The sequence below is a fragment of the Mugil cephalus genome, chromosome 21 (assembly GCF_022458985.1).
Source record: "Mugil cephalus isolate CIBA_MC_2020 chromosome 21, CIBA_Mcephalus_1.1, whole genome shotgun sequence".
NCBI lineage: Eukaryota > Metazoa > Chordata > Actinopteri > Mugiliformes > Mugilidae > Mugil > Mugil cephalus.
Window position 1 is genome coordinate 20,900,035 of NC_061790.1, and position 25,597 is coordinate 20,925,631.

General features: G+C 40.7%; 1 protein-coding gene across 1 annotated transcript; it reads right to left on the reverse strand.

Moving 5' to 3' along the window:
- Window positions 1-191: 191 nt before the first annotated feature.
- Window positions 192-24,257, reverse strand: ube2j1 (ubiquitin-conjugating enzyme E2, J1). The gene is made up of 8 exons (XM_047573960.1): window positions 23,904-24,257; window positions 19,464-19,537; window positions 18,629-18,760; window positions 15,014-15,098; window positions 9,278-9,383; window positions 5,105-5,234; window positions 3,681-3,806; window positions 192-1,337 (listed from the first exon to the last, which is right to left on the reverse strand). The coding sequence occupies exons 1-8, from the start codon at window positions 23,932-23,934 to the stop codon at window positions 1,041-1,043; spliced, it is 981 nt and encodes a 326-aa protein (XP_047429916.1). The 5' UTR covers window positions 23,935-24,257; the 3' UTR covers window positions 192-1,040.
- Window positions 24,258-25,597: the final 1,340 nt, after the last annotated feature.

The following is a 25,597-nucleotide window of genomic DNA, read 5'->3' on the forward strand; positions in this document are numbered from 1 at the left end:
GTTCTGAAACTTTTGACTGTGTGTGTGTGTGTGTGTACAGCCCTCTATGTTGTCACCAAACGACAGGAGGGTACATTTTGGTCATACAAGTTGGGTTTTAGACTATAAATAACTGTGTTTTAAACTATAAAATTTAAAATAAATTGTTAATTTGATTTTCAATTCAACAAGCAAAACCAAAAATGGCCAAGTAAATTAACCCTTCGTCCTTTATTTTCTGGAAAGAGACCAAAGAAAGAGAACTACAGAAGAAACCATACATTATCTGATTCATATAAAACTGTTACCTATTTGTAGGTGAAGAAGAAAACGATGATGAAGTTGTTTACAGCTGTCAATGATTTTGCAGCTCTCTACAGAAAACTAAATTAAAGAAAATACAGTACCGTTGTTTTTGATTTTTGACTCCCACTTTTCTTTCTTTTAATATGACTTGAACAAAACAATTTAGTCTGATGTTAACTTGTTCTTTTTCATTTTAAACAAAAATTTAAAAAAAAATAGTATATAATAATCTAGTTTTCATTTGTGGTTTTAAAAGCAAACTTGAATTTGCAAAAAAAATAAAATAAAAATGCACAGAGATTAACGCATGAATAAGTCAAATACTTTGCAACGATGATTTCATTATTAAACAAGTAGGCTGAGGTAACAAAGCCCCATAATTACACAATATGTATTATATTATGTGACATACTGTATTATGTTACAGTTTTAATTAAATGATGGGATGTTGCAGATGTAGGCCACTTAATAATTATATGAATATGGCCATGAGGGTTGTGGCTGCTGAACTGATCTCAAACTTCTTTCTTAAAAATTCATGTCACTCTGAAACTTAAAACTCACATTGATCAAAAACACCCTGGAGATGTAGTGTTGACTGGACCATCTCCTCCACAAGAATGTAAGTTGCCCCGACCCTTCTGACAAGCAGGGAGGGCACAAATTTAATGAGCCTGAGCTTCAGCTCTGCATCCAGTTCAGCTTGTCTTAGTTCTGTAGCAACGGCAGCAGGATGTGATGACTCAAGGCTGATGTCACAATTCATAGTCAAACTTGTACTCATTTGTCAGGTAGATTCTGCGGAAAATGAGTATGGCCAAAGCCAGAGTGAGCACCACAACGAGGAGTGCAGTGCCAGCGTGGCTTTCGTCTCGAAGCTGGCGAGCAGCTGGGGCAAAATCCTCTCTGTTGGTTGCTGACTCTGTACCATCTCTCTGGTTGAGTTGGCTGTGCTGCTGGCTGTGGCGCTGCCGGGGGTTGAGAGGACGACCACAGCTGGTGGCAGTGGCTATCTGGGTTCCCTCCACTGCAGTTGCTGAAAACACTTCTGCCTATCGAGGTCACAGACACTGGTTATCTTGGATGTAAAGTTATGACATAAAGTTATGTGTATGTAATGTAATGGGTGTGTGTGTGTGTGTGTGTGTGTGTGTGTGTACTTGTACAGCTATCTTTCCAAGAACCAGTTTAAGTTTTATACCATCAGACTGAGGACATTTGTCTAAAGTGAGGACATTTTGGCCGGTCCTCACTTTTTTGGCCTCACCTTTTGGCTGTTTTGAAGGTTAAAACTCAATTTTAGGGTAAAGGTTAAAATCAGGGTAGGGTTAGGCATTTAGTTAAGATGGTTAGGATAAGAGGCTAGGGAATGCATTATGCCAATGAGTGTCCACACAAAAATGGCCATAGAAAAGTGAGTGCGTTGGTGTGTGTTCTTGTAACATAAATGTATGTGAGACAGGGGTCAGCAGTATTAACAGGAGAGACATCAGAGGAGCCCCTGATTAAGGAATTGGTCTTAGCTGTGGCTTTGGCCTGAGGGTCAGAGGTTGCTGTGGCAGTTTGAGGTGGTTGTCAATGATGACAGAGGTGTGCTGAGATGGACAGAGAAAGGACAATTTTCTCCCTCTGCACTGGTCTCACATTTGGGCTTACTGTGACAAAACGGTAGCTCATATGAGAAAAACATGCAGACCGTCATAAGGACTTTCTGAAGACTTTGGTATGTTATTTGTCTATTTGGGGAAAATATTCTGGAGGCATGCAAGTTTAAAACAGGGGTCCCTTCTGCTTCTCTCAGAAAATCTTTACATTACAGTCAATGGTAAGCAGAGAGAGACATGAAGCTCACAGTTTAAATTCTATACATCTCATTGCTTTGGCGAGCACTTAGCGAGAGATAGAACAAGTGCAAAAATTGTGTGTAGATTGTAAATTGTGGCCAGGAGGAGTGTGGAAAGAGAAAAGTTTCAGACAATTTCATACAACTTCCCGCACTCTGGCTGATTCCGCGCAATACACATACTCGATTCCTCAAGAGGGTCACTTGCTGCTAGTAGCCCTGCTGCCAAGCCCACCCCCCACTGAGACAAAGAGAGCGGATGACAGGAGGGTTCACTCCATTCATTCCAATGGAACCAACGTGCCGAGGTGCAGACACCAATACATAGACTGAACCCTCTTGTCATCCAGCCAGAGAGAGACAAGGAAAATAAGCATGCAGGCACATGGCAATATATCAACGCCGGCAAAATTATCAAGTTTGTTTTCATTTATTCTGCGATTAATTGATTTATTGATTATCTTGACAGACCTACAGGGAGCCAGCATAATGACCTTAGAAATGGAGTGATGTGATTTTCTTTCTTGGTCTTAGTGAGGACTCGAGCAGCAGAGTTCTGAACGAGCTGCATTTGTCTTATCGACTTTTTAGACCTGTGAATACACTGTTACAGTAATCAGGATACTAAAGATAAATGTGTGGACAAGCTTTTCCAGGTCCTGCTGAGACATCAGTCCTTTCATCCTTGAAATGTTCTTCAGGTGATAGCAGGCCAACTTGTAACTGTCTGTGTTTTTCAAAATTCAGGACCGAGCCCATCACTACGTCCAGATTTCTGCCCTTGTCTGTGGATTTAGTAGGGATGCACCCATGCATCAGCTGAACATCAGTATCGGCCGATATCGGCCGATGTTTGTTTTCTTGGCATATCATGTGAGCGCTGTGCTGAAGAGAAACTCTTTCTCTCTCTCTCTTTCTGAGTTGTTATTGATGGAAGAGAGTGCACCTCCCGCATATTTTCCTTGATCAGCTAAAACAAGATGTCAGTTGTGTGGCGGAACTTCACAGTCTTGGAGAAAGATTTACAATATGCCGTTCGCAATACATGTGCCAGCCATTTTTCTAGAGGCGGTACAGTAAGCAAGGATTTTAAAACATCAAATCTCATAGTCGACCAAAAACGGACGACTGAAGAAAGTTCAAATCACCGCCAGTAAGACTCAAGGCACTTTTATAGTACTGCGGGACACAGACGTAGTAAGCCTCCGTCCTAGACAGATTATAATTTAATTATTCTTTTTATTTGCCACTGCTGCTTTAATTTTAAATAAATACACTATTTAAACTATAAAAAAAACCTAAATGATTCAATGTTTACTGTGATTTATTAAACTATCTTCACTGTGTTGCTATCATTAATATTAATAGCACACTAAAAAGAACTTTCACCTGTGGCTGGTTGGATTGTGCTTCATAAAATGGTCATAGAATTGTTACTAGCATGAGACTAAAACATAAAACCATGGAGACAAATTTGTTCTGTGGGTGTTAGGCCGACAGCAGAGGGTTATGTAGTTTTCTGTGCAACCCCACAGTGGCAGTATATGCCTACCTGTTCAGCGTGTGGCCTGTCAGCAACTTCATGACTTGCAGATGTGAAAGTGTCTTCTTGTGTGAGGGTTGAAGACTCACTTTCTGCACAGCGTTCACTAGCCTGTCTCATCAAACTGGACTCGGCCTGCAGAGATACAGAAGGAACTGCAGTTATCCAAACTGTGCCTTGACACAAATAAAAACATAAAACACTACAGCAAAAAGCAAAATCAAGAACCCCCACACCACCGGCATATACACATACAAACACACTCACATATACATGTGCACACACAAATACACTACACATACACAGGAACACCCACGCCCACATACACACTCAAGCCCCTTTCACATCTAGCAAAAAACCTGCATCGACCCAGGTTTTTCGCTCTGAAGTTGATATATCTGCCCTTAACATTCTGATTTTGTCTCTTGATGGCCTGATAGACTCTATCATTGTAGAAGCTTCAGCTCAAAAAGTTTTGATTTACTCCCATAAAGACGATCTCTGAAGGGCGCTCAGACAAGCTTTGGCGCACCCCTGTGATCTCTGTCGACCCCTTGGGGATGCACGGACCCCAGGTCGGAACCATTGCCTTAGGCAATAGGGAACTTAGGGAACACAGTATATACACTATATTGCCAAAAGTATTTGCTCTCCTATCTAAATAACTTAATTCAGGTGTTCCAAACATGTCCATGGCCAAGGGTGTATAAAGTCAAGTACCTAGGCATGGGGACTGCTTCTACAAACATTTGTGAAAGAATGGATCGCTCTCAGGAATTCAGTGAATTCCAGCAACTTTGTGGGAACAGTTTGGGGGTGGCTGTTGTCATATTAAACTCTAAAGATTAAGAATGGGATTTCACTTAAATGCACATGTGAGGAAAGGCAGGTGAGCGAATATGTTACGTGGTGTGTGGTTTCCTTGTTTCTTTTCCTTTTCTTTAGGTACCGCCCTCTTTCCCCCCCACTGACTAGCGCAGCTGTGGCGCATCAGGCCTGCCAGTTAAAACCCCTGTGAAGCTGGTGCCGAAAAAAGTTGGCCTTCCGGCAGCATGCTGAACGGTGCTGTGTGCATGTGTCAGAGTCTGGTGTTGGTGTTGCTGTTGCTGTCCAGCAGCGTGTTTGACTGCCTCATCATCAATCGGTTTCCCTTGTTTTTGGAAGCTCGTCTTTAGTTTGACCACTAATAAATTGAGTTTTGTTTTGATCTCTGGTGTTTTGGTATATTTTTGTTTGAGTTGATTTTGCTCGTTACTTCCCTCACTCCTAGACACAATCAGGGTCGTAACAGAATACTTCTGGCAATATAATGTACTTCCATTGCTATGCAGATAACACCAAGCTATATTTCTCCATGAAACCAGATGAAACTAATCAGCTGATTAAACTCTAAGCATGATAAATCAGCTCTAAGTAGCAGCCAGTGTTTGTACCCTGAAACTGATTTGCTGAGCCAATTCTTTAGCCTCGCAATCCTTTGCAGTGGGGTTACTGTTGGGAGTCAGAGCCAGGAGGGAAGTCCGAATGGAGCAACCGCATGTCTCACAACAGAAGTCCTGGGACCTGCCAGATACAAATGATATATGATGGGCAGGTCATCCTGCAACAAGGGTAATTTTATTTCTACATACAGTCATGCGAAAAAATTAGGACACCCTATGAAAGCCTTTGTGTTTTTAACATATTTAGTATCAATTTTCACAATACTGAAAGATTCAAGTGACATAACGAAGCAGAACTGAAGAAAATACCTTTCAAAATGTTATGTATAGTAAAATTAAAAAAATGCAATTTATGGTGACCAATAAATGAGGGCACCCCACATGAATTCCACTTAAAGTGTCTAAAATTACACACAGGTGTATCACAACAGGTAAACATGACTAGAACATCACTATTTAGCATGTTGAAGAATGTCTGTCTTATTTAAACCTAATTTAATGGTGTGCTCCTGACTGTTGAAGTGAGAGTGGTGAGATCGAAAGTTGTCTGAGGCCATCACAAAGACAATTGTAGCAGCTTACAAGCCTTGTAAGGGATTTAAAAAGACTGCAAACGATTTTGAAATCAGCCATTCCACTGTCCTGGAAATAATCTACAAGTGGAGGACATTAAAACAACTGAGAGCATGGCCAGGTCTGACCGACCAAGAAAGTTCTCCCCGAGAGCAACTGCAAGATGGGGACCCTCAGCAGGCTCTTGCTCCTGTTCATGTGAAAGTACATATCTCTAAAATTAGAAAGAGATTGCACAAGTTAAAATTTCATTGGAAGTGTGCAAGGAGTAAACTTTTACTGTTAGAAACATGAAGGCCAGACTTAAATTGCCAGAGAGAACGGAAGACCAGGATTTCTTGGACACATGAGGCTAAAATTTAATTATCTGAATAACAGAAGATAAATTTGTCAAAAACAAACAGCTTTCCAGGAAAATAACATCATACCAAGTGTGTGGGTGGAAGTGTCATGGTTTGGGAATACTTTGCTACAGTGGGACCCAGCCAGTTCATAATCATAGAATCTACCATGAATTCTACCATGTATTACAGGGTGTTGAGGAACATGTCAGGTCATCTGTAAAAAGATAAACCTGAAGAGGAACTGGATCCTAAAACATGACACCTTCTTTTCCAGGGCTAACGTTCTTTCTTTTTTAAGACAGAACTGCATATTTAATGGGAGTATATGTATGTGTGTGTGTGTGTGTGTGTGTGTGTGTGTGTGTGTGTGTGTGTGTGTGTGTGTGTGTGTCCCTCTCACGGTCATAGGATGGTATCTGTGTCACCATCAAGCTCAGGTCCTCAACCAGAGGCATGGGAATTTGAGGGTTCTGCACAGCATCTTAGCTGTTCCTAGGACTGCCCTCACTGTGTTGTTCCTGGGGTCTGTGGGAGTGCTCCTACTATCCACTCTAGTCTTAACCTCTGGTACTTCTCAACTTTTTCGTGCCCCTTCTTTTTGGTGTTGGCATCAGCTTGTATCACCACGAACTTCTTCTGCTCTTTATCCACCACCACAATGTCTGGTTGGTTAGCCAGGACCTGTTTGTCAGTCTGGAAGCTGAAGTCCCACAGAACCTTGGCCCTGTTGTTCTCAACCACCTTCTGTGGTATGGCCTATTTTTGGACACAACTTCTCATTTAATGGCTTTTCTTCACTTTTTATTTTCATGACTGTTTATATTGTAAAGTCTCATGGAAGGCATCAGAACTATGAATGAACATATATGGAATTATGTAGTAAATAAAAAAGTGTATGGTGCTCAGACAACAACCTTGTTTTGAACCCAAGTAAGACCAGCTTCATTGTGGACTACAGGAGGCCCAGGAGGACAGAGCATGCTCCTTTCCTCATGTCAATCAAATCATCAAATTCGTAGGCATCAACATCACATCTGAACAAACCTGGTCTGTGAACACTGCAAACCTGGTGAAGAAGGCCCAACAGAGGCTCTTCTTCCTCAGGAAGCTGAAGAGGAACCTGTCGATTACTCTACAAACTTCCACAAGACCACAATAGAACACATCCTCTAGCTCAGTGTGACAGTGTGGTATGGGAGCTGCGCGGCACAGGACAGGAAGGACTTAGCTTGAGTGTTAAGAACTGCACAGGGGATTGTGGGGGGTCCTCTTCCAGATTTGGACTATGCTGACTGGGTCCGAAAGAGGCCCAGAAGCATCACTGCAGATCCCACCCACCCTGGCCATGGACAGTTTGTACCTCTCCCTTCACGGAACACAACCAACCTTCCTGCCTGACATGCAGCTCCCCCACCCCCTGTGCAGCTTTATTTTTACTTTTTTTTTGTATTTTTTTATTTTATTTTTAGTGCTTTCTACTGTACTGAAACATTTTAGGTTCTTCAAAATAGCCACCCTTTGCTTTGATTACTGCCTGAAATGGTCGTCCAACGGTCTTAAAGGAGTTCCTAGAGATGATGAGCACTTGTTGACCTTTTTGCCTTCACTCTGCAGTCCATCTCATCCGAAACCATCTTGAATGGATTTAGGTCAGGTGACTCCTTCTTTGTCAAATAGACCTTACACACCCTGGAGGTGTGTTTTGGGTCATTGACCTGTTGAAAAATAAATGATGGTTCAACTAAACGCAAACTGGATGGTTCCTAGAGTTTCTAAAAGTAGAATGGAAGGTAGAGCCTTCAGCTATCAGGCTCCTCTCCTATGGAACCAGCTCCCAGTTTAGGTTTGGGAGACAGACACTGTCTCTACTTTTAAGCTCAGGCTTAAGACTTTCCTTTCTGACAAAGCTTATAGTTAGGGCTGGACTTAACCATCCGTTAGTTATGCTGCTATAGGCCTAGGCTGCAGGGGGACGATGCACTGAGGACGTGTCCTCTCCTCTCTCTTCTCTGGCTCCTGTCCTCTCATATCTTATAATTTTATTTTCTATCTTCTCTGTTTCCACGCGGCTGGCCTTCGGCAGATGGGTCCCTCCATATGAGCTGGGTTCTGTTCAAGATTTTTCCTTGCCACCGTCGCCCTCAGGATTGCTCTGGAGGTTGCAGGCCGGTTTTTGTAAACGTCTTGAGACAGTTCGTATTATTATTGTTATTGTAATAAATAAAATTTAATTGAAATGAATATCGTTGCAGGATGCTGTGGTAGCCATGCTGGTTCAGTGTGCCTTCAATTTTGAATAAAAGCCCAACAGTGTCACCAGGAAAGCACCCCCACACCATCACACCTCCTCCTCCATCCTTCACGGTGGTAACCATGCGTGTAGAGACCATCCTTTCACCTTGTCTGTGTCGCACAAATACACGGTGGACTCATCAGACCAAAGTAAAGATTTCCACTGGTCTAATGTCCATTCCTCGAGTTTCTTAGCCCAAACAATCTCTTCTGCTTGTTGTTTTTCCTTAGTAGGGGTTTCTTAGCAGCTGTTCATCATAAAATAAATATCATAAAGTCATCATTTGTACAGTCTCCTCTGAACAGTTCATGTAGAGATGTCTGCTACTAGCCTGCTCTGTGTGGCATTTATCTGGGCTCTAATCTGACATGCTGTTAACACTTGTGTTTTCTGAGTCTGGTGACTTCCTCAGCAGCGGAGATGACTCTTGGTCTTTCTTTCCTGGGGCAGCCTTCATGTGAGCCAGTTTTATCGTAACATTTGATGGTTCTTGCAACTGCACTTGGGGACACACTCAAGGTTTTTGCAATTTTACTGACTGATGACCTTTAGTCCTTGATGGACTAAAGATGGACTCGTTTCTCTTTACGACAGACAGCTGTGTACCAACCTGACTTCTGCACAACATCAATGATTGTCCCAACCCCATTAAGAATTCCACAAATGCACCCTGGCAAGGCACAGTGCTGTCAACAAAGCAAAGGGTGGCTACTCTGAGGTATCTCAAATATAAAACATATTTAGAATTATTTAACAATTTTTCTTTTCTACATAATGCCAAATTTCTTTCTTCATATATTTTATGTCTTCAGTATGCACATAAAATGTAGAAAGTAGTAAAAAATAAAGAAAAAACACTGAATGAGAAATCATTAAGATACATAATAATACCTTGCACACTCACCTTCACTCAACAGGACAACTTAGACAGATTTCTCAACTACCAAATCTTACTTTTTGGCAAGGACTCTCCTTTCTTCTGGGGTATAATCAAGAGATCCTATAGCACCCTCTCCTTTTGTTGGCATGAATCCAATTATGGCTATAAGGGCAGTTCGAACTAGAAGGGAATAAAACAAATAAGGGAAAGGAAAGTTAATGAAAAAACAGGAAGTATATGCGTTCGTGTTCAGGTTTTATATAAGTGAGAATACTGCTTTGTTTGCTGAGCATAAACCTCCATGAGGATATCTACCATAGATGTTATGGATGATAGATTGGTTTGATGTAGTTTGCCTCTACAAATGCAGTTATTTTACCACATGTTTCAACAGCAAATATTCTTATTATCAGAGGAAAGTTTCACTTTTAAGCAGCACATCTGCAGCAGACCAAGGACTAAACTGATAGAGATTGCTCAGCTGAAAAAGCTCTTATGGCAGCAGATGCAGCTCTTTTCTGGCTTAAGAGTCTCTCTCCTCACTTCAGGACAATGACCCAAAGCACATGTATTTAGGTTTTCTGGAGTGTCAAAGCATAAGGCTTTGGATTCATAAATAACAGGTAAAACTGCTATAGATGCCTACAATTTGGCAAAGGGCCAATTGGTACCAACATACATTTAGACAAGAGACAAGTTTATATGCATCTGGAAGTGTAAAAGACTCCAACATCCTGTGGAAACAAAGAAAGATTAACATCAACACATAAACTTATGGACCTCCTATTTAAAAATGGCACAGTCATTTCAGATTTAGTCTTGGCCTTAAAATTATTAGTTTTAGTCACATTTTTGTCATTTCTATGTTTGATAGTTTTAAGCCCTATTCGCACGGGGTTAGTTTTACCTGAGGACATCAGTTGAAGAAGCTAAAGTCTGATTAATTCAGGACTTTAAACTGAGCTGCAAACTGAGTTTGCCACAATTTACAAAAGAAATTAGAATTGCAGGTAATTATAAAGGGGTCCAACCACACCCATGCAACTCAAACCCAAAGTCAGCCCCAGACATGGTGCTGCCTGGAGTTGTTATTATGTGTTGTCTCTACACCCTGGCCATGCTTCCATGCAGTGCGTGATATTTTACCTCTGCAGGTCTTATTCCTACTACCCTCGCACTCACCACACACAGAGACAGAGATCTGACATGGTTTTTTTTGGCTTTAATAAAAGACAAGCTTTTAGCATCCCCCAGAGGTGCCAAGTCCTCAATCCACTTACATAAAAGGATTTGCTTCTTCCACATGTGGCCATTTGTACCATGTAATGGCATTTGATGGTTGCCTGTCCAAGTTACTGTGATTTTTGGCCATCAACTTTGAAATCACAGTGCTAGTATAAAGCTCTTGATGTCAAGTGACGTTTTTGTTGATGCTGCCATATTGGCAGGAAAACTCAGAAAAGGAAAACTGTTTTAGCACTGATGCGGTGTACAAGAAGGAGCAAGTGGTTGTGGCTACAGAGGAAGCATGCTAGCTGGGGAGCATGCTAAAGGCAAGGCTAGCTATGTACTGACAAAAGGTAGCAGTTGTAGTTAGATTAATCTAATCTGTCGGTTGAAAGGCACACGGTGGCTTGGTGGCTGCATTTAGGGGGGTGACTCTGCGACGCTGGTGCTCACTGTTCAGCCTTCTTGAGGTGTTGTGGGCCTAATGTAACGAAATATCTGTGAAGAGAGGTGCCCAATGATGAGCGGCCCCTGCACGCTGTCTACTGTTGCTAGTTAGGCTCCTTTGCTGGTGTTTTCTTGTCTGTAACTTCTGATCTTGGCAGAGGGGAGGAATGTTGTTTGAAGCATAGTTGCATGTCCCATCATTTCTTACTTACTGCTGGCGGTTAGGCTAATTAGCTGGTGTGTGACAGAGCTATTTTGACATAGGCAGAAGGAAGAGATGCCTGGTCGAGTGTGGTCACACATTTCTTACCTACTGCTGGTGGCTAGGCTAATTAGCTGGTGTTTTCTAGTGTTTTATTTCTGTGGCTAGGCTAATTGTATCTCGTTTCTGACAGAGACAGAAGGGAGAGATGTCTGGTCGAGCCTGGTCACATTCCTATTATCTCTATTACCTACTGCTGCTGGCTAGGTTGCTGGTTGGTTGTCCAGTTGGACCTGGCTTCTAAAGGAGTTTTGCCTTAGATCGTGGCACAAGGGATTGTAACATCTCATCCTGTGTATTAATGAATTTAGGCTTGAGGGTACCTGAAAATGTAATGTATACAATAATTCATTAACTTTTAAAATTTTTCAATTTCCATTTTTGTTTTTTCTAATGATTTACAGCTTTTACAATTTGTTACACTGCACTACACTTGCATCAGCCTATAGCCATGTGTGTCTTGAATCTATTGAGGTGTAGGACTTAACTGTGCACAGGGGGAAAAAAAACAGTGATTACAAATGTGTCAGATACCAAAAACGGCCAAAAATAGCTTGGGATTCAGAGATACTCTTGTTTTTATATAGCCTTTCTACCTAATGGAACTCAAAGCGATTTACAGTCCCAGACACATCTACATTCACTCGCGCACACACATACACACACACATAACAGCCATACACTGAGAGATGCTGGGGGTTCAGTGTGTTGCTGACACACATTCTGGGGATTGAACCGCTACATGTTCTTTGACAACCAGCTCTACCTGCTGAGCCACAACCATCCCTATGCATGAGGGTTAAGTTAAGACATTTAACAAACTTGCGTCAGTAGTTGTGGCCTGTTAAGCTAAATGAGGCTGCCTTTAAAGATCACAGAAATAATACACTTAAGTTTACAATCTTATTTCATGAGTCATTGTACCAAACCAGTGACACCAACAGAGGGGGCTACGGGGTAAGATGTGAACCATCCAGGGGCGTTGCTAGGCCTGCAGCTTTATGCTGCTAGGTCTATTTGTCTTTTTCAAGTGTTAATGAATTAATTTGAATATCGAACCTGTATGTCTTCTGTTCTAAGTATTTAAAAACAGCCCGATCCCAGCCGACAGAGCAACGTAGGCTACGGTAGGTCAGTGTGTTAACGTCCTATGGATAGCTGAGCTCTCTCTCCGAAATGATTCCCATTAACATCTGGCTCAAAAAAAGCCAAACCTACCTCTCTCTCTCATTCACATTTCTCCTTCTCCTGGCTTCTTTGTCTCGATTCCCTGTGTTTTTAAAGAACTGTCTGATGTCCATGACACCAGCCAGGCTGTCCGTTGACAGCGCATCTGTATCTACGATCCGCCGCAGTGTTTGTAGACTATTTAAATTTCGCGCGGTATGTTTCGCCCGTTCCATTCAGAATCTACTGTCACAGGAGCTGTCAACTACTCCTAGATGCGTCAGTCATAGCGCAGGGGTTCGGATATTATTCTGTGATCATAAACTGTCTGTGATGAAAAATAGACTCATTCGTGAAATTTCATCTGGAATTTTACAGGGGGGCGCAGCACATGTTTACCAGGGCACATGCCCCGATAAAAAGTGTCTGGCGACACGCATGGAACCATCCCATTGCTCAGAATCAATAGAACCCAAACTTTAAATGTTGAAAAGTATAGCTGACTCAAAGTAACATTTTATGAAAATGTCTAGGGGAGGGACAATTCCATTTGTAAAGATTCATTTCATACAATTAGAAGCTTGTCTGGTTACCAGACAAATACCAGACTGCACTGCAACAGCTGAACTGGCATCAGATAGGTATGTCAATCAGCTCCTCCTCCCAACTTATATAGTGTATAGTGTAAAGGGAAATACTAATGGAATTATATTATATCCATTGTTTATTATTTAAATGGCTTTATTTAAATCCTCATTTAACTTCTGCAAAAAAATTTCCTCTTGAGGAGTAGCCCGAACCCATAACATAATGATATATTTATATATATAAAAACAAAAACAAACAAAAAAAAACAAAAAAAAAAACAAAGATGGACATTTCACATATGACTGTTATTTATGGAACCTTCTCCCTGGCTCTGTCATTGGATAACCCTAACCACCCTCTCCACCAGATGATAAACTGACAACGGCCAAAACTGACAACGGAGCTCCTTCTCCAAGAGAATCAGACAACTCCTGCCTCAATCCATACGCCTGTTTAATTCCTCATCTGTATGTGACAGATAACATTTTGGGCATTTTTTCTTTTCCTTTTTATTCTCAGTATGAAATTTCAACTTTACTGCCTTTGTACTATCAAGCACATACAGCACCTTAAGTGCATGTAAACACGTTACTCCGATTAAAATTGGAGTTCTCATTATTTGATTGAGACACCCAGTCACTCGTGTGACCCCGGAAACAAAAACGTCCAAGAAAGCCAGTCGTAGAAGAAGAGAAACGGAGCCGTTAGAAGAACCGTTTCTGAGGGATAGCGCGGATCTTACCTGCACCAGAAGTAGCGCGAACATTAGGTACGAGATTAAAAAATGTACTATTATCCCTATGGTTGTTGTTTGAAATGCCGGTCTGCCGCATGAACGACTCTTGTTTATGATACGACGTAATAGGTCAACCGGAAATCGGGCCGTATTAACGTAGTATTATCACACTGAAAAGACACGTATCGCCACCTAGTGTCGAAAAGGAGAACAGTTATTCAATTTTCTCCCGCTGCATGTAAACTGGGACAAGGTTTGTAGTCAGAAAGTCGAATTTTGAGCATACCTCGATTAAGTTCTGCATGTTAACGCACTGATATTTTCTCTGCGACGTTCTCCATCTGCCTGCCTCCTGTTCATGTGCTACTGGGTGCTGTGTGTTATGTGCTTGTAACCCCTCCGCTCCCGCACTCAGGGTGGACACACAGACACCATCATATGTCTTGACCAATTACGTTCAACAGAAAAAAAAAGACGAGAAAAACAACCAATTGTACTTAATGATGTAACCGGCTCCTGTTGCACTTAAAAAAGACGACTCTTAGAGGCAGCTTGCTTGCGACCGATACATCATAAGTAAATCAGAACGGAGGAGAAGCGGAGATATACAACAATGAAAAAGAAGAAATGAAATATTTCGCTTACATTACATCAGTAACATCATTAATTATTAAAAGAACACGGTCTAGACGTGTTGTATAGTAAAAGTGACCTTAAACTACTTTTTTTGTGTGATACAAATTCAGTTAACTTCACTTTCTGGGGGAGTAAGGATCCCACTGAGGGGGCAGGGCACCCCATAATATAATGTAGGGGAAACACTGGATGCTAACATTTACTTTTTTGGACAGTGGAATTTGATAGCGAACAATGACTTTTTGATATTCAATAGGATCCGAGCATTTTGGTCAGTGCTAGAAATGTATCGAAGTTCGGTACCCAGCCCTACTCAACCCCTTACCATAGAAAAATGGTTAGAAAATATAATAGAGATTTAGATTGAGACTCTGTTTAGAGTGACAGGAAACCTCTTTGTTAATAAACGGAAGAAACGGATGATATTCACATAGCTGACAGATATTTCTGGCCTCTTCTAGCTCATTTTGACATTACCTAGAAACTGACTGACACTAGGGGTGATAAACATGCTCCATTATTGCCCCCGCTCAATGATTTCATCAGATGAGTACATGAGAGGTATTTTCAAATGTGAGCAGTAGTGAGTAGTGTCAACTGTCAACCAAAAACAAGTCATCAATGCAATTAATGTTACAAAAAAAGCTCAACCTGAAAATGTACACCAAAAAAAAAGGCCAGCCAATGCAAATTATTATTACGGCCTCACAAGGGGACCATGGACCTTTGTTTTTTGTCTATACTTACTACTCCAAGAAGGTTGCCAAGTCTCTGGATGATGGCCAGAGATACTCAGACAAATTTTCTTTCCAACTTCAAATCTTCCATTGGGCTAAAAGGAAATGAAATAAATTTTTAAAAAAACAAACAAACAAAAAAACATACATTTGAGTGTGCAACAACATGCTGGTAACTATTGTGCAAAGGAAAGTTTTCCAACAATGAAAATGAAACAAAGAGTTCGACACAAATAAAAGTGACTGTCACAAGTATACTAAATTTTATTAGACTGTTATTAGTGCATATACAGTGTCACTTAAATGTATTAGCACCCATGAGAATGTTTTACATTTCTGCAAAGAAATGTCTCAACACATCAGCAGATTTTCACACAAGAAAAGTGCCCACTGATACATATATAAAGTCTAAATTCTATGGCTAGTGTGTGCGCAAGTATTCCGTTGCTAGGTATGGCACACTTCTTAGTTGGAAGAGGCGGAGTTCAGCACGGAAAGATGGTCATGGATGGACAAGTGCTCTTAAGTATGCAACAAGGAAAAGGTAACCAGGTAATCATGACATATAGAGCAAAGGACCATCCTTCCATCACAACAACAATGGCAGTGGAAGAGGGTTCAAGTTGGTCAGAGGAAGGGGCTGACTGTTTTCATACTCCGGAGTGAACCGGAGGTCACAGTTCGATGAAGCTAAGAGGACCACATCATCCGCAAAAGGCGGATGAGGTCCTCTGAGCACCGAACTCAACAGCCTCCACCACCGCTGCTCCTGGAGACCCACAGACCAACCATGCCATGTAGGCCTCCTTTTTCAGCCTGACAGCTCCCTTCACCTCTGGTGTCCACCAGCAAGTTCGGGGGTTACCACCACAACCAGCACCAGCGACCTTGAGGCCACAACTCACAACAGCCATCTCGACAATGGTGGAGCGGCACAGCCCATTCAGACTCAATGTCCCCCACCACCCCCGGGACACGGTTGAAGCTCTGTCGGAGGTAGGAGTCAAAGATCATCTTGACAGGTTCTTCCGCCAGGCGTTCCCAGCAGACCCTCACTATTCGTTTGGGCCTACCAGGTTTGCGCGGCATCATCCCTTGTCATCTCATCCAACTCACCACCAGGTGGTGATCAGTTGACAGCTCTGCTCCTCAAGTGTCCAGAACCTATGGTCACAAGTCAGATGATCTGACCACAAAGTCAATCACCTATGAGGCTAGGCTGTCATGGTGCCAAGAGCACCGATGAACAACCTTATGTTTGAACATGGTGTTAGTTATAGACGGACTGCGACTTGCACATAAGTCCAATAACTGAACACCACTCGGGTTCAGATCAGGCAGGCTGTTCCTCCCAATCACGCCCTTGCAAGTCACGCTGTCATTGGCCACGTATGCGTTGAAGTCCCCCAAAAGGACAATGGAGTCTCCAGTCAGGACACAGTCCACAGACCTAGGGCCTCCAAAAAAGGCAGGTACTCTGAACTGCTGTTCGGCGCTTAAGCGCAAACTACAGTCAGGATCGGTTCCCCAACCCGAAAGCGCAGTGAAGCAACTCTTTCGTCTATATGGGAGAACCCCAACATACAGGCAGAGAGTCTTGGGGCAAGCAAAAAGCTCACCCTGGCCCTCCACCTCTCACCTGCAGCAAATCCAGTAAAGAAGAGAGTCCAACCCCTCTCAATGACTTGGGTTCCAGAGCCGACACTATGTATCAAGGTGAGGCCGACTTTATTTATAAAAAGTTCTGTAGCGTTCACTGTGGTAGTGGAGCTGAATCAATCTGCATGAGAAAGAGCTCCTTTGCCCCTCTAAGGTTTGGTGTAGTTGATTGCATGGATTGTCCATAATGGAAAGCGGTTTATCCAGTGTCCCCCTGTCCCTCACTGAGAGAAATGTCTCCAACTACCTACCAATCACAGATCCAGCTTTTAAGATTAATTTGTTGATACTAATGGCTTTTTTGCTGGTACTAATCCCCCAACAAACCACAGCCATGTACAGGGCACTCACTACAACAGATCGGCAGAAGGACTCTAGTAACTCACTACGCACATTGAAAGACCTGAGCTTATACATATACATATATATACATATACATATATATGAGCTCAATCCCAACAGCTTTCGGACACTACGCCTATCATCATTTGACAAGCAGTTAATGATATCTGCTGTTGCATCAATATGTGTCAGACTGCCGTGGCTCCACTGGTTATCCCATTATAATTTACACATTACTAAAACGAGATGATTTTGTAAACAAACATGTGATGCTCATGAAATAAAAAATAAAATTATGTTTTAAAAAAAGTGTCATATTTATGCAATGAAACTTCAAAGTAGTGTCTCACTAGCAGACACTGACAGCGGCGTCGCTAGAGACACAATGCATGATGGGATATCCACTACCTGATGAATGACCACCAAACTGTCACTACTTTTCGCAATGATTTATGGGAAGCTATGAGTGCATAGAATTTGATAAACTTGGAAACTTGGAATTTGAAAAGGTTTCTGACACCACTACCAAATGGCATAACCCCTCTATAGGGGTATAGATGTGGTCCTCCAGCAGTTGGATAAACTGCAGAAATGCAGACGAACCAACAGCTTGGAAGATAAACCAAGATCTGGGGGTCCAAGGGTTTCTTCAGCAAAAAATGACCACATCCTGATCCGCATGTGCAGGGAAAACTGTTGAATGACATCACAGGTGCTCCAACAGTAGTGGTCAAACCAAACAAGGTGTCCAGTGTTACACCCGCACTGCAAGTGGTCGACTTTTAGATCATGGTATAAGGTTCTACAAGGCTATCAAGAAGCCCCTCATGAATGAGAGACAGAAGTTAGCCTTTGGGCCCAAGCACACAAGAGCTGGACAGTCAAGAATCAGAAGAAGATTCTGTGGTCAGATGAATCCAGTTTCCAGCTTTATCTTCCTCCGCTAATGTGAAGGTACACACAAGGCCAGGCGCAGCATTATCTCCAGCATGTACAGTACCTACTGTGGAAGCAGCATCACGGTTTGGGGATGCATGAGTGCTGCTGGTAATGGTCATCTCACTGTCCGTGGTGGTACACTGAACTGCCAAATATTGTGCCATACTTGAAATCCACATGCTCCCTTCTACTCCCTGTTCCGTCTAGGTCAAAACTGGATGTTACATATGATATGTTTCTGTACGGTGTTTCAAATGCATGCTCCATGTGCCCCCTTTTAACTTTGAGCACCTGTCCCTCCAAAGGTCTCTGCAGGGCTCTGCTCAAGTGATTTTGTACGGAGTTCTCACCGTCTACTGTCAAGACTTGTCAGGAATGCTGAAGTTTGGAATCATTTCTACGCAGAAATGTCATTCTAAGGGGTGCAAATACTTTTAAGCAGCACTGTATGTTGCATAGTGGGATTAGATCAAACCTCATTTCACATCTCTGTATGTTTTCATTAACATGTTACAGAAGTGACAATGAACACAACTTGAATCTTTAACCTTTTGATGCATCTAGAACTAGCTGAGGGTTAAATGACATTTTCCACTTTTTTATTATTGATTTGGTGCCTTCTGTTCATTGCTAGTTTTTAAGTAACTGCATGTAATATAGTGTAAAGTGTTCATCTGAATCTTACTGTAAGAAGGATGATGCTGGGTGGCTTCATAGGGTACTCTGGGGGAAGTACAATCCTGCCATGGTAAATACCACCATCAAAATCAGAATCTGGAGGCCCACGTACAGAAAAATGCCATTCAAAAAGGTTATCCTGCAAAAACAGGGACATGTCACATTGAGCAAATACTGTATATGTTCTTGTGACAATACTGGTAATAGAGTGTTACCCCAACAGCTGTTTGTTGTACTAATAGTAAACAATTAATTTAAGTGTGCACTATTCTGCTATGAAAATAAAAATACTTTGAGTGTTGCGGGTCACATGCTGGGTAAATGACTTGGAGTATTTGACATTTTTACATGATTTAAAATACCCTTTAATCACAATGAGAGTGGTGCAACAGGAAGTGATGGGAGTGGATTTTGCGCCAGCTGTAAGGTGATGTACAATGTTGGACAAAATGTACTGACTATAACTGCAAAGGACAACTGTGCCCACATGTATGGCAAGTACAACGAAGCAGAGCGGTTAACTCCAACAGATGTTTTCTAAAGGACAAATTATAAAATGTGCACTTCTCATTTATCTTATGCTATAATTCAGACTGAGTTGCTTGAAGGCTTGAAGACGTTTCATATTTTGATAACTGTTTGATGACATTGTGTTCCTGCATCTAAGTACAATGGTATTAGTACAATGAATGAAGTATAAAACAAATAAAACCATAATTTTCATTTTTTTGGTTTTTCCACTATGACTTTCTCAAAGCTCTCCAGGATGGAGGAGGTGCTAAAGTAATATATTACAAATACAAAAAGCACATAAGCATTGTTGTATCCTGTGGTGAACTTACTTCCAATGGTTGTGCATGGTAGTGCTCTGTGGGATCTCTCAATTCAGCAGCCTCTTTCATAAGCCTCTTTACCGCTTTCATTTGACAAAAACAACATAAAAAATAAAAATTATATTAATTATCAATATCAGTTCATTGTTTCATGCTTTTTTTTATTTGTGTTTTCAAAATAAAATTTGGTTAAATGATTTTAGTTTGTGTGTCAGTACTTTTTGATCATTTTGAACACATTTCAACAATACCATAATAATAATGATATCTGTGATAATTTTGGTCACGATAATCGTGATATGAAATTTTCATATCATTACATCTCTATTAGCATCATCCACTCCCCTGCCAGTCATGCATGAAAACTGGAGTGGATCCATCAGAGGATCAACAATTCTGGTGATGTAGCTTTTCTCGTGTGTCCCTAGGTCAGGGGTCTGAAACCTTTATTATCAAAAGAGCCATTTTTCCCCTCTTCCACCAAAAAAAAAAAAATGTTGTCCACTGTGGCGTGGCTTGCCGCTCACCTTCTCTTTGTTTGGGAGCATCCATGATTTACACGGAGTGTGCTTGTTTAATTTTCCAACATTCCCACTGTGATTATCATGCCCCTACTGTTTGTTATGCCACACTCTTGCTGTTGGATTGTTAGGAAGCAGACAGTCCTCCAGAAGACCCGTACTTTGATGTTCCCCTAATACAGTGCTTCTCAAACTTTATTGGTCATTCCCCACTTTGAACAAGAGGGAATTTTCAAGCCTCACCTGCCGCAGTCGCCCCAACAAAAATCCTTACAAATTACACATTTTTAAATTCACTGAACTAACACAAAGTAATGTTATACTTTTTAACAAATCAAAAATCAGTTATACCAAATAACACAAAAAAATAAAAGTGCAGTTGTGCCAAAAGTAAAAGTACAGTAGTCAAAAGTACAGAAAATGAATGTGTGTACTTGTGTTCGAATGGGTGGATGTGTCTGTGACTGTAAAACCGCTTTGAGTACCAATAGGTAGAAAAGCGCTTTGTAGAAGCAAGACCATTTACCACTATAAGGTTAACACTAAGGCAATGCAAAAGTGGATGTGACTCCACAAACTTTCCGAATCAAGCTGTTGCTTTATGAATAAAAGTGTAAGAACAATAGCAACTACTGCTGATTAGATGAGAGATCAGTCACGGGATTATTTTTAAAGGATTTAGATTATCTAGAGCCACACTCCATTTCAGTAAGTGGCAGTAATGCATCTGAAAGTTGTTTGCCAACCACCATTCAAAAGAATAAGAAGAACAGGATGTTTTCATCGATCTAAGCATGTCACACGTCTATAAAAGGTCCGTTCCAATTAAAAGTAGTGGAGCATGTAAACATTAGATTGGAATACATCACTTCACGTGTGAACAGCTCACCTGAAACTTTCAGTTGGAATGAGAAAAAAAGTCTCCATGTAAACACAGCTACTGTTTTAGTCATTTGCAATAAAGCAACACAAAACAACAAAGCAAATCCACTTGTGAAACACAGGTGATCAAGTGAAGGGGGACAAAAAACTATTGCAGCCACAGGAGCCACAATATGGGCAATACATAACCTGGAAAGATGAACCATGTGAATGGTAAGTGGGAGTCATATAGACGTTTTTCATTGCAGACATTTTGTCTTCTCATTAAAGGTCCCATATTATAAATATTTTCAACAATTTCATATAGCTGTCAGAGGTCCAACATCATTGTTTTCAAAGTGTCTCATCTCATCCCATTTTCTACTACCACTTATCCTAACTAGGGTTGAGGGGGGTGCTGTTTGAACCAGAATCTGACCCAGAAGGAGAGGTTCCTGAAGAAGTTCAGACTCTGCGGCCGCAGCAGGATGTTTCTGGATGGGTAGTTAAAAATATTGTATGTCTAAATATGTTACCTCATTTGTTCATATGTGTTGTTACAGCTACTACCATGTAGCTAATGCTAGCTTCCTCTAACTGTAAGGGTAATTATTACAGTTAGAATGAAACATACACTTAGTTTTTTTTTTTTTAATTCAATAAGCTATATAGGGCTGCATGATATGACCAATAATTTACATCAACTGTACTTTTCAAAATTCTGACAGTATCATGGTATATCACGGTATTTTTTTAAAAAAAAAATTCATGCATAATTACGTGTTCACAACGCAGTCTGAAATGAAATCTGGGGACATTTACAGTTCTGAGATTAATAAAAAAAAGTAGGTTGTAGGTTTATTTATGTATTCATATTTAAACATATTTAAACTTCTATGTCAATAGCCAGCTACCAGCTGCCAGAACCAGCTACCTACAACTACCTGTTGTAGTCTGCACACAACATTTTTTCTCGTTCGACTTGGGGGACACGGATCATTCAAATCGCGGATGTCTGAACACCCTAAAAAACCCAAACAACAGACACGGCACCTTTATTTGGCACAAGTTCTTTCTCTGACCTTTCCATCTTCACCACACCTTGCAGACACCATGCGTGTTAGAAGCACTACATTGAAAATAGTCCAGTCTGAAATGGTGTCTCGTGGCACAGCTTTCCTAACGCTGTAGAATCAAATGTACTGGGATGTTCTAACTTTTCACTGTTTTTTGGATAGATGCTCCTGTGGAAACTGTGCAATCATGCCCAAAGAAGACAAGAAAATTTGCTGCCTGAAGAGATCACAGGTAGCAATCTCATTGCTGAACTGAAAACTAATTTGTCTAACTAGGCTACTGGTTACACTTACAAATTACAATAACATTTTCTGTTCTGTCATTTAATGTAGGTCACAAGATGGGTACAGGAGGTCGATGAAGACCTGTCATGTATGGTTGACCATCCTGGGTTGGAGATTGCCTGTGTCAAGGTCTACTCCCTGCAGAATGCCTGCCAAATATACAGAGCGGACTACGATCCTTTGCAGCTGAGAGGAACACACCAGTATGTTGTGCTTATAAAATGTCCTACTCTGAATAAAAAAAGATTTTATGAAATCTTGCTTTGCTTCAGCAGGCATAATTGTGTAACACATGACAAATCCAAGTATAGAACATGTTAATATATCGAATTTGCCTTGTTTTTTTAGTTTTCATAAACAGATGTTGGAGTCTTTTCTATACACTTTCAAGCATTGATTTACGGAAAACAATAAGTGAAAAAAAAAACACACAACTGAAACAAGTGGCAAACCTAGCAGGCAATCCACATTTAAAAGGTGTGAAAAGCCCCTTTCACATCGAAATGAAAAACCCGGGTTGACCAGGTTAGATTCTGGTTCAAAGCAGCCAAAAACAGAGCAGCAGCCATGCTTTGCTCATACCTTTACCATGTGTGTTTGAAAGGTTTTGAGAGGAGAAAAAATGGCGCCGCTCAGTAATGCTAGAGGACAGGCTCATCTATCAGGGGCCAGGTCAAAGTCAGTATCCACTACCAGAGGGAGAGGTTATTTCCCCGCATGATGTCAGGAAGGGAAAATCTCAGATCCGCTTGCTTGAGCACACATTCGCTACAAAGTGGAGCAAGCAAGTGAAGAAAGTGACAGAATTGTTTTCATTTCTGGGGCCTCATACCGAGGCTAAGGGGACACATATTACTATTAGAAAATCTCTACAAAATGAACTTTGCATTATATGGGATACTTAATACAAGAAGACATTACAGATGGATAAAAAATGTAAGCATAGTTTTTTCACAATCAATTATGTATTTTGTCTTATTATTTGAATAGCATCTAATAAGCAAAACCTTTATTAAAAATACATTCGTGATGTATTGTGAATTTCTCTTAGAGATGAAACAAATGTCTATCTAAGGTCAGGTTATTAAAACAACAATAGTAATAAGCACACAAACTACTTTCTGCGTATTTCCAACACCACAAACAAATAGCAAACTTCAAATACTGCAACAGAAATAAAACTTTTAACAATAAGCTTGTTGAATACCATGCAAATAGACACGAGATAGGCACATTAAGAAAATAGCAATTTGACCACAGCCGAAAATAGAAAGGCACTGCAAAAAATTAGAACACTGGGAACACAGAAAAAGACAAAAAAAAAGACAATGGAATTGTTTCCGGGAGAAGCCTAAAAGAGATAAACCTCCTGGGTTTGTCTGAAGTTGCAGTTGGCCTCTCTCGGCCACTATAATTTTTGTTTTAAAAACAATGGGGGAAAAAAACAAAACAACAACTTTCCCAATCAAAGTCCTACAGAACGTGAAAGAACAGGTGTTTTGTTCTGAAAACTAAAGAAGACAAAACTATATTTCCATGTGTTGTGCGTGTCTGGAATAAGCTAACGATCAATGAGTGAACATGCCACGAATTCATGATTACTGTATGCTCTAACAGAAAATAAAAAAAATGACAAACTGGTCGGTTTCAACTCTAAACAAGCAAGGATGTTGACAGTGACAAGCAACATTTGAATGTTAGCTTACCTGGACTCTTGAGATTGTACTTATTCTCCATATCAATAGATTCTGTTTACTCTGTTCAATGATGACGCTCTGTTGAGGTTTTGTTCCTACGTCGTTAGTTAGCCCAAAGCTAACGTTACCTAGTTAATGTTAGCCGAAGTTAGCACTACGACTAGCTTGCTTCAGTCCTTAAATGTGAGTATGCTTGCTCAGACACTTCGTCGTCTTTTTCTCCTGCACTACTGCATGTAGTATCAGTGGAAGAATATGAATCTTGCCACCGTAAAAACGCGATTAACTTGTTAAGTTATCTGCTGTTTCGGTTTGGAAGCTGTTTGTCAAACGTTATCTATGGGACGTCACGAGTGAAACGTAAACGAGGAAGTGAGAAGCTATTGGTTGGCTGTCCCCTTCTAACGTTACGCAGGCGTATAATTGTAAAGCTATATCTTGAAATTTTGGGGCCCTCTGTTTCTGCCAACAGCATTGATTGTTGATCATGCACACACATACTATAAACTCATTGCAGCTCTGATTATTTTATTGTCAATCTGACATGTTTTTACGCATATATGTGTTACATGCTGAGATTATGCTGTTGTTTTAGGTGTAATTAATTTTATTTTTGTTGCAACTCACAGTAAGCACAGTCAACACTACTCTGAATCAGTTAAAAATATTTTTTGGTTTAGTACTTTTGGTTTTTAAAAAAAAACTACAGCAGCAATGTGCAAAAATAATTTATAGTACAAGAATAGCAAAGTGCAACAACAAATAAAGTCACTTATAGTTCACATAAATGAACAGAGTTACTTGAAACAACAAAACAAATATAAAGTTGAGTAATTAGGTCTTAAAACTGTTTAAATATATGTAACTATGAGCAAAGCCTTTATATATATATATCAAAATAAACAACACATTTGACTTTTTTTAATGTTACACTGTCCTTAACCCAGTCCTTAAAACCTGTGCTTCCTGGCCAACTTTGTTATTAATACTAATCACTGCCAGTCTACTCAGTCTTTCTTGTGCCATTGAAGATCGCAAGTAGTTCTTCATTAATTTGAGTTTGGAAAAACTCCACTCTGCAGATGCAACAGTCACAGGTAGAGTGCAGGCTATCCATAGAGCTACCCAAACAGTGTACACGGTGCACAGTACAAAGGACACTATAGAGGATAGAGAAGGACTTAAGATGAAAAACATACGTACATAACACACATATTAATGGGTGTTACGAACCCAGGTGTAAGAGTGGGATGTTGGAAGTGTATGCTGGACTGGAAGGATGAGTGGGATGTGGGCTTACCAGACTCCACCGATCTTTTTGTTAACCAGGGCCCCGACCTGCTGCTCTTTTGACACACTGCTTCCCTGGCAAACAAAAAACGGCTACACGGCGTCCCTCATCTGGTTTCACATTTGTTGTGTATTGATGAAAAGAAGTGATCAAGTCTTGTCTTGCTTTTAAAAAAAGCTTTATTACAAGAAAGAAGTGTCAAAAACTCTTGCCGAATCTGAGGGAGCTTCAGGTGCCAATTGTAGAATCCCACCTCATTCAGCTCCAACATTATCTTTGTATAGGGTTTCTTTTTCCCAAGAATTCCATTTTATAAACAATAAGACTTTTGATCCCTTACTGCTGGTATTTTTACAACCATTAGTTGGTGTTTTTACAACTAGTACTTTAACAACCAACAACTAGTCAATAA